At 49.8% G+C, this 9,858-nt stretch overlaps 1 protein-coding gene across 1 annotated transcript; it reads right to left on the bottom strand.

The window, feature by feature from the left end:
* Positions 1-274: 274 nt before the first annotated feature.
* On the bottom strand, positions 275-1,813 carry Gpr101 (G protein-coupled receptor 101). Its single transcript, XM_048336922.1, has one exon. The coding sequence runs from the start codon at positions 1,811-1,813 to the stop codon at positions 275-277; it is 1,539 nt and encodes a 512-aa protein (XP_048192879.1).
* Between the last annotated feature and the right edge of the window lie 8,045 nt (positions 1,814-9,858).

The raw sequence follows: 9,858 nt of genomic DNA, 5'->3' as shown, positions 1-9,858 counted from the left end.
TAGAGCCTAATAATTGTGTGGGGGGGGGTGGGGGGGGGTGGGGGGAAGCAATTTCAGTCAGAATCCTCAAGTCCTGGCTTTGAGGGGACACATGTCATAAGAAGGCAGTTCTTGCTTCTTCCATGGATTTATCTACCTTGTGGGAAAAGATGTATGTGCAACACCTTTGCCTGCAATGATATGGATTGGCATTAATGAGCTTGCGGGTGATGCACTGAAAAAAGAAGCTGCTCTTGTGTCTTGTGGACAGGTCAAGGTTGGCATCGAATTAACTTTAAGGGGAAGTAGCAGAATCACGGGAGGGGACAATCTTTCCTTCAGTACCCCGCTCGGTACCAGCTTCACTTCCAGGGAGTTCAGGGTGGCTATCTTCTTTGGGGGGATTGTTCTTGCAGAAGAACCCCGTCAGCATATCCTGGATTTCCTTCTTGATGGTCTTGTGCATGTAGCCATAGATATAGGGGTGGATGCAGCACTGCAGGAAAAAGAGCCAGATTATTACGGTAATCACCCACTGGGGTACTGTGGTCTGGATATCCACCCACACGGCCAGGACCGCTAGAAAGCAGTAGGGCCCCAGAGATAGCACGTAGGAGAAAATGATGAGAAAGATCACTCTGGCAGCTTTGCACTCGTAGCACCTGGGCAGAGGAAGGTCGCTGTTGCTGTTTCGGCGACTGGCTGGCAGGCTCTCCGGCATGTGCACGGCTTCGACATCGTCTGCATTGAAACGGACCTCCGCCTCATCAAAATCCATGTCAATGTCCCCCAAGTCAATGCTGCAGTGATGAACCTCCACCGGGCCCTTGTCTGCCTTCATGCAGCTCTCCACTTCCAGTGCTCCTTCCCCACCATCCACGCTTCCGTCACTCACTTCCTGGCTGTCCTTGCCCTCCACTGTCCCCTCACTGATTTCCATGCTTTCTACTTTGCTCTTCATGCTCTCCACCTTCACTTCCGCAGCACCCATTTCCACCTCCACGCTGCTGCCCCCCTTCGCGTTGCCTTCCCCTGCCCCCTGGCCACAGAGCTCATTCTCATCCTGGAACTCATCCTTCTTCTCTCCTCCCCTTTCATTCTCATTCTTCACACTGTCCTTGACCCGCGCGCCCAGCCTGGGGCTCTTAACGTTGTACAGCAAGGCATGCTGCCGCCGGGCTGCACCAAACACCACCGAGTAGCAGGCAATCATGACAATCAGGGGCACGACGAGAAAGGATACCACGCTGACAATGGTGTAGCTGGGGCTGGATCCCCAGATCATGGAGCAGAGGGCATTGCGCTCATCAAAGGTAACCTGGCCCCAGCCATAGAGTGGGGGTGTGCTCTGCAAGAGGGCCACGATCCAGGTGCCATAGAGCAGCATGTAACCCCGGCGGTGGGTCATCTTGGATGGGTAAGAGAGAGGGTGAATGATGGACAGGTAGCGATCTATGGACACCACCACAATGGTGTTGACACTGGCAAAGGCAAACAGGTGGGTCAGGCTAACCAGGGCTGTGCAGAAGTGGCTATTGAGGGGCCAGAAGAGAGGCATCGATGTGGCCACCACCCAGGGGGCCACGAGAGAGATCTGCAGCAGGTCGGTGACGAGGAGGTTAAAGATGAAGCGGTTGGTCACCTGCAGCAACTGTGGCTTGCGCTGCAACACCAGCCCCAGCACTATGTTGCCCACGAAGGAGATAGCTAGAAAGACAAGCAGCACGCTCGCGCGAATGATACCGTGAGCCAGGCTGATGGGCATCTTGGAGAGGGGCACGCACGGCTGGCTGCTGTTGCTCTCGCGCGTGGCGTTGGGGCAGATGGAGGTCATGACGACGGCGAGGGACTGTGAGTCCGTGCAGGCTCCGCGCGACCGCCACTGGTCAGGGGAAGGGGCCCCCCACGTGCACACGGGGTGTGTACTGGGAACGAAAGACACACGTGGGGGGAGGTCGTTAGTCCCTAGGTGAGAGCAGAGCAGAAGCCCTTCCCACCGATCCCCGCCCCCCGCACCCCCCCCCCCCCCCGTCCCCGCCCGCACTCCCCCACCAGGGCGCGATCGCAGCGGCAATCAGGGCAGTTTTTCTGGCTCTTTCTCTAAGTCTTGGAGTGTGTGTCCTGTCCTGGGAGGAGGGGGCGTCCTCTGATGTCCTGCCACCAGTTTCTATTGCTAGTGCGGGCCGGGGTGGTCTAGCGCGTGTCACTTGGCTTCTAGCTGTTTGGAGTTTGGGAGCTGGCGCATGCGCGTGCGCGCCCGCGCGCTCTCTCCACTGTTTACCATGGTGGAATGGTGTGGGGCTCCGCGCTGTCGCTCGCGCCCTTGGCGGGTGTCTCTCGCAGGATCTGTGTGTCTCTGATAGTCTTCCGTGCTTGTTTGTGTCACTGTCCAGTTTCTCACGACTTTGTACATAGTTGTGTTCGTGTGTGTCGCTGTCCCATTCCTTCCCGCGTCTCCCTCCCTCGCCTCGCATCTTTGTGTCACAGTTTCTGTGAGTCTTTTTCACCAGGAAACTTTTTTCTCTGGAGCTGGGGCTGTGCAGAGCACCTTGTTCCCACGTCTCCCCGACCCCGCGATCGAGTCTCATCGCTGTCTCTGTGTTAGGGTGTATTATGTGCTAGTGAGCATTCTCCTTCCCGCCTAGCTAGTCTCAGTGTCACTCCATCCCGTGGGGTGTGCGCTCCGAACACACCTGTCCTACACGGCTGGCCCTATGTGTGTCTCCCACCTCCATGTCTCTCCAAGTGTCCTGTGCCCTGGCTTCAATCTCCATGCGAGGGCCGCGTCTCGCCTGTGCTCCTCTTCGTGGGATGGATGCTCTTGGGTGTTGTCTCTGCCAATCTCCCCTCGCCCTCCATGTGTGTGCACACCCAGAGTGGCACGCATGGCCCTGTCAGCCCTTCGTCTGTCTCCCTGGAGGTGCCCTGCGGGGCTCCCCTGTGTCCATGTGGGACTCTCCAGCGCTGTGTGTGTACTCACTCATTTCTCCATTGCTCACGGTCACCACCCCAGGACGCCACTCAACTCTTTTCCCCTGTTTTGAAGTGTGTGTGTGTGTGTGCACGCGCGTGTGTGTGCATTTTTTTTTACTCTCTCCAACCTTCTCCGACGGTGTGTCACATCGCCTTTCCGCCACCGGGATCTCGGATTCTTTACACCTCTGTCTCTGCATCCCTGGCTCTGCCACCTTTACTTTGCCATGGAAACCGATGGCGGCCGTGGCCGGCTTTGCGGGATAAACGCCTAGGTTGTGCTTGTCTTTTTTTTTTTTTTTTTTGCCAGCAGCGCTGTGGCGGCTGGGGAAAATGCCGGCAGGATGCTGATCGTGCTCCCCTCATCCTTGCACCCCCAATTCCCCATCCTCCTGCCTTTCCCCAGCCTCCCCCAGAGTCTAAGGCGCTGGGGGCCGTGGTGGGGGGGGGCTGCGGAGAATGTAGGTAGGGGTGCACGGACTGGTAGTTAGAGCAATCGAGAGAGAGGGGAAAGAGAGGGGGACAGAGAGAGAGAGAGGGGGGCCGAGAGAAGGGGAGACACGCAGGGCAAGTGAGTCCGGGAGGAAGAGTGCGAAGGAGCAAGTAAGAGAGGGACGGCAGGAAAGAGTGCAAAAGGTAATGGGAGAGATCGAGAGAGCTCGACAACAAGACGCGGGTGGGGGGGACAAGGGATGGGGGCGCACACACTAAAGAAAGTGACAGGGGCCAAGCCGAGGGGGCCGGGGGCGCTGCCGAGGGGACCTTGGGGCTCCGGAGCTCACGGACCGGCCTGGCGCGGGGAGCCGCGGCGCCGGGAGCATCGCCGGACTGCTTACCTGTTGCTGCTGGCCGCGTCGTGCCGGTGGCTCTGTCGGGGCTCGCTTTTGGGGTGCCGGGAGCTGCGGCGGGCGCGGCGGGAGCGGGAGCCGGAGTCGCTCCCCGCACGTCCGGCCTGCGCGCCGCGCTCCGAGCTGTGAGCGGCCGCGGGGGCGCGCGGCGTCTTAAGGCAGCGCGGAGCCCTCACCTTGCGGCGCCCCCCCCCCCCCGCGGTCCCCGCCCGCGCCCGTGACGCACGAGGCCACACAGCCCAGAGGAGCGGGGCTGACGGATGTGTGTGTGTGTGTGTGTGAGTGTGTCACTGAGGGTGCGCTTCAATGGAGCCCGCATAGATCCTCTCACTCTATGTCCCACCACAGGCTCCCCAAACTCACAAACTGGGGATGTCAGCAGAGCTGATGATAGTGCACACACGTATGCACGCACACACACACACACACACACATGCCAGCTCTACATGCTGACCTAGGTGCGAGCAGCACAGGTACACAGTTCTTCCAAACACAGGGTCCAGGATTGGGCTGTGACCTCTAACCCCCCCCCCCCCCCCCAAGTATGAGCTGCGCTTGAGCTCAGGACAAGAATCTAGGATTCTTTATTTATTTATTTACTTGCCAGTCCTGGGGCTTGGACTTAGGACCTGAGCACTGTCCCTGGCTTCTTTTTCCCTGGAATCACACAGCCACTTCTGGCTTTTTCTGTGTATGTGGTGCTGAGGAAATCGAACCCAGGGCTTCATGCATGCTAGGCAAGCACTCTACCACATTCCCAGCCCAAGTCAAGGATTTTTTAAATGAATTTCGCTAGCACCTAGGAAGACCTGAACGGCAGGATCTGGGAACATTTCATGTAAGACAAGCTGCTAGCCATGTTGTTATGTTTAATTGAAGTTTGTAAGTCTGAATCTCTCTCTCTCTCTCTCTCTCTCTCTCTCTCTCTCTCTCTCTCTTCCGTCTGTCTCTCTCACCCCGCCCCCTATCTCTCACACACAAGCTGTTTTTATAGAAGACGCAGTGGAATCATTACCCAAACTTTGTAAGATAAGTACTGCTATTAGCTTCATTTTATAGCAACAGGAGCACAACTTGCCCAAGTTCAAGTGAATATTGCGATTGCACCTGTTCTATCAACTAAGGCGTTCTGGCGTTCTCAAATACATATTGGGTGTTTAGAGCGTTTCAGACCTGAGGTGGCAGCACAGCATGAAGCATTCTCCCCCAGTCCCGCCTCCTCAAGGAAGGTGTCTCACATCAGGGATCATTTACACTGGATTCCCCCGAGATAAGAAAGCATTTTCTACGCACGAGAAAGAGAAGGGGGAAGGAAGGATGCTGTGTCCCATATTATGGAAGTGCACAGACAAACATAGGGCTGCAGGAGACAGCAGCATACCTAGGTTGCGAAGACAAATACAGCGTGGGGTAGGGGGCCACAGGGGCATGCAGAAAAGCCTTAAGTACCAAACTTGGGACTTTGGGCTTTATCTGAAGATCCCTGGAGGACGGTTGAACAGCTGTATTATTAGACTAATTTTATTTTTTATTAAATTTTATTGACAAGCTGATGTACAGAGGGGGCACTGTTACATAATAAGCTAGTCAATACATTTCTTGTCATATTTATTACATACTCCCTCGTTTTTCTTTCCCTTCCCTAAATCAGGTAGGCATATATACAATATCCAGTGTACCAAAATCATATACAGTGACCACATGCAGTATGCCAAAGGAAATTCACCTAGTACATTAAACATAATGACAACAATAAAATCCTCCTGTTTCCATCTCTTGGAGTTCATTTTGCTTAGCCTCATCTTATATAATCATATGTACATAGCTGTTGAGCTATTGTGATCCTCTGATAGGTCTGTCCTAGACCTTTTTATGTTTGTTGAGTAATTGTTTGGTTTTAGATATATGATTATGAATAATTTTTTTTGGCCAGTCCTGAGCCTTGGACTCAGGGCCTGAGCACTGTCCCTGGCTTCTTTTTGTTCATGGCTAGCACTGTGTCACTTGAGCCACAGTGCCACTTCTGGCCGTCTTCTATAGATATGGTGTTGGGGAATCAAACCCAGGGCTTCATGTTTACGAGGCAAGCACTCTTGCCACTAGGCCATATTCCCAGCTCTATTATGAATAATTTTAAACACACAAATATAGTTAACACATTTAGATAAACGCTCGTGTTTCCTTTCACTCAACCTGAGCAATGACATGTATTTGGTTATTCCTGATCATTCATGGCTTTTAAGTTAGTTTCTGGTTCTCCAGGGTCTCCTAGAAGCAGGAGGGAAGGACAGGGGTGGAGGGACAGGAGTGTGTCATGAACGTAGTATAGGATGACCACAGCTGTGCTCACTTGAGGGAGTAGATGGAGATATTTCTCCTTTCACATTTGCTGCCTCTGGGTCGGGGAGATGAGGCAAGTATATAATCAGGCCCTAGGATGCCCTTTGGATTTCAGAAAGTCCTACATTTGCTCTTAGATCATTTGTCTTTTTTCCCCTGCTAGGCCTGATTTTATCTTCCCAAGGTTGAATGGTAAAAAAAAAAAAAGCCTCTTCATTTTTCCTAGAGACAGTTTCCATGATAATCACTCACAGTTATTAATTCCAAGCCTCACACTGGCCATGCTGCAGAATCCTGGGTGGCACACACTGTCAAGTAACAGTTGCGTCAGACTTGATTATTTGGGAGGCATTCAGACTGTTAGGAGAGGACCAGAGACAATGTCCAGTTGTTTCTAACCTTTCCTCCTTTTTATTCAAGTTCTGAAAATACCCTGAACTGCTGGACTCCAGCAGGGAACAGGTAGTGGGAGAACCATTGCACCTGTGTCAAATGTACCTCACAAGGACCAGCTCATCCAGCTGGATTCCTGGGTGCTACGGCCGCTGGAAAGAAAGCCATCCTGACTTGTGTGCAGCAGAAGGTAAGAAAGGAGATGACGCTGGGCCTGGGAATATGCCCTAGTGGTAGAGTGCTGGCCTAGCATACATGAAGCCCTGGGTTCGATTCTCAGCACCACATATATAGAAAAAGCCTGCGTGTTAGCCTTGATCAAAAAGAATCCAGGGACAGTGCTCAGGCCCTGAGTTCAAGCACCAGGACTAGAAAAAAAACGTAAGCCATGTTTCCCTACTGGGAAATATTTGAGGGTGCTTCATTTTCTGTTGTCTCCTTTCCTCTCTTTCCCCTAGACTTGAGTGGAATTAGTGTCCTTGAATTTCAAAGTTACATAAGTATGAGCTCCCCAACTGGGGGCATTGGGGAAAGTGGATTTGATTTCTTGCCCTGACAGCACTGATTTTGTTGGCTTAGAAGAACCCTTCAACTGGAAAGCTTCATTAGATTCCGGGGGAATTCTGAGGGGTGAAATAAAATAGTTTGAGAGGATGGATGGCTGAAGAAGCTATAGAGCCCATTTCTCTAGCTTCAAAATTTAGTAGCAGCAGAAGTAAAATTGGACTAGTGGCATTAATGGGCCAGAACTGGAGGGCAATAAGCCACTAAGAATAAAGAGCTCTAGGGCTTGAACTCAAACACAACACTGTTCAGCGGTGTGCTAGACTCATTTGTTTAACTAGTTCAGTAAGCTAGACATGTTTACCTTATCAGACCAGCAGCCTCAGTTGATGTAACAACCAGAAGAGACAGCCTGGAACACCCTGGGCCCAGATAAGTTTTAGTTTGAATAATGCCTTCTCGGGTCCTATTTAGTCCTTGAGGAAACAGAAAGTTAAGATACAATTGTAGACTTTGCATCTAAGCCATGACTCAGATAAAAAGTCCTTACATTTTACCTATCACTCCACTGCTGTCAAGGTACATCTCAGGGCTGGAGATGAAGCTCAGTGGTAGAGTACTTGCCTTGCATGTGTAAAGCCCTGGAATCCTTAGCTCTGCCCCCCCCCCCCACCCCAAAGCAAGCAAAGAAACAAGAAGATATATCTTGGTTTCAAAGGTGTTAAATATAAAAAAGTGCTTTAGAATCAATATAAGTTCATATAGACTGGCTAAGTAACTTATTCAAGGTCACATAGGAAGTAAGTATTGGCGCCAATAGTTAAAACTTACTCTGACTTTGAACAGGGATCATTTATAGACTATTTTAGGTGCCTAGAAGCAAGAGAAAGGCTCTTGGAGCTTATTTAGAGTTTTGAGTCCATGTGAAAAGATATCAGAGGGGTTGGGAATGTGGCTTAGTGGTAGAGGGCTTGCCTAGCATGTATGAAGCCCTGGGTTTGATTCCTCAACATCATATAAACAGAAAAAGCCAGAAGTGGCACTGTGGCTCAAGTGGTAGAGCACTAGCTTTGAACAAAAAGAAGCCTTGGACAGTGCTCAGGCCCTGAGTCCAAGGCCTGGGACTGGCAAACAAACAAACAAACAAAAAAGAGATCAGAAAAGGCTAGATGTGTGGAATGATAACTGTAGCTGCAATAGTAATGGCTTCTTTTTGTAGGAAACATGGTTCCAATACATGGGGAAATGACTAAATCAGCCAACCTAAATTCTAAGTTATATTTGTTAACGGGGAAAATATTTGGTTTTGTTCTGGAGTACCTGCCTGTGTGAGAGTTTTAAAATTTTCCTTGTTATGAATTACTCTAGTAGTATTCACTTTAGAGCAACCTCTAGGATCTGTGTTATGAAAAACTTAGTCAAAATCAGCTATCATTTGGGTATAAGCTGATAGTGCCCATTCTGTAGGATTGGGTGGTATACAAACTTCAGTTTTTTTTTGTTTTTTTTTTTGTTTTTTGGCCAGTCCTGGGCCTTGGACTCAGGGCCTGACCACCATCCCTGGCTTCTTCCCGCTCAAGGCTAGCACTCTGCCACCTGAGCCACAGCGCCCCTTCTGGCCGTTTTCCATATATGTGGTGCTGGGGAATCGAACCGAGAGCTTCATATGTAGGAGGCAAGTACTCTTGCCACTAGGCCATATTCCCAGCCCCAAACTTCAGGTTTTAAAACTATATTTCCCCAAATACATTGTCTTAGAAAAGAAAATGAGTAGAAAATTAAATTAACTAAAATAAGCTGAAAGCTTGATTTTTGTCTTAATTCTGTGGCCTTAGTCGCTGTATGACTAGGGATCATCTTTTTTTTCTGATCTTGATTCTGTAATCCACCAAGTGAACCTGGAGGGAGAAAACCTCCAAGTGAACCTGGAGGGAAGAAGATGGTATGCAATCTCTAAGGACTCTGACAGGCTGTGACCTTGAATTCCTACTGGTACTGTTAAAAATCCAAAAATTAATGTGAGAGAGATAGACTGTTTCTAGCCATGAAAAAGTGACAGAAACTAGATTTCCCCTTCTCCCCTAAACAGCTCAAAAAGCAGACAAATTATGTGAAATGCTAATTTTCAAACATTTGGAGATCATACAGTACTGGCTAATGATATTTAAGGAAAAGGAAATACATGAGATTGTTCCAGTTTACCACCCAGAGAGTTTCTATGACTTTGTGTGGAGGAGAAAGCCAGGAGGAACTGGAAGACTTCCAAAATTGGAGATACAGATTTGAGAATTTAAGGGAAAGTTATTGGAGGGGAGTTTCACATAAAAAAAGCACTGGAAATCTGTATAATAGTCTCCTCAAATCTTCGGGTGAATACTGAGCAGCACATGCATGTTAAAAACCTATGCAAGGTTGGGGAAAGAACCACTTGAAAGAAGAATGTAGGAGAATATTTAGAGGTCATTCAGGGCGGGGAGTAGCTCAGTTATCCAAAGGTCAGAAAGAAAAAAATCCCTCATAATGTTCAGGGCATAAGACTGAATACTCAGAAGGGGATTGCCTCAGTATTAGGGACATTAGCCTTAGTATAAAATTTGCTCTTGTCCAACTAGCAAAGCTTAAGTCAAGCGTTGAAAGGGTCAGTATGTTTCCAGTTCAGCAATACTGAAAATACTATCCAACACTCACCAAGATAAAAGTCACCAGGTCCAAAAATGCCTTGTAGCCTACAGAATAGAAGACTGAAACCTACATATCCTCAAGTAGGAAGAAACACATACGCTACAATTGGTTGACAAAGAGATTACAGTATCATTAAAGT

Source organism: Perognathus longimembris, chromosome 28 (assembly GCF_023159225.1).
Source record: "Perognathus longimembris pacificus isolate PPM17 chromosome 28, ASM2315922v1, whole genome shotgun sequence".
NCBI lineage: Eukaryota > Metazoa > Chordata > Mammalia > Rodentia > Heteromyidae > Perognathus > Perognathus longimembris.
Note: the sequence above shows the minus strand (reverse complement) of the source record. Positions and strands in the feature narration are given on the sequence as shown.

Bases quoted from the DNA above. Each gene is read 5' to 3' on its own strand.
- Gpr101 (XM_048336922.1), bottom strand. From the start codon at position 1,813: ATGACCTCCATCTGCCCCAACGCCACGCGCGAGAGCAACAGCAGCCAG.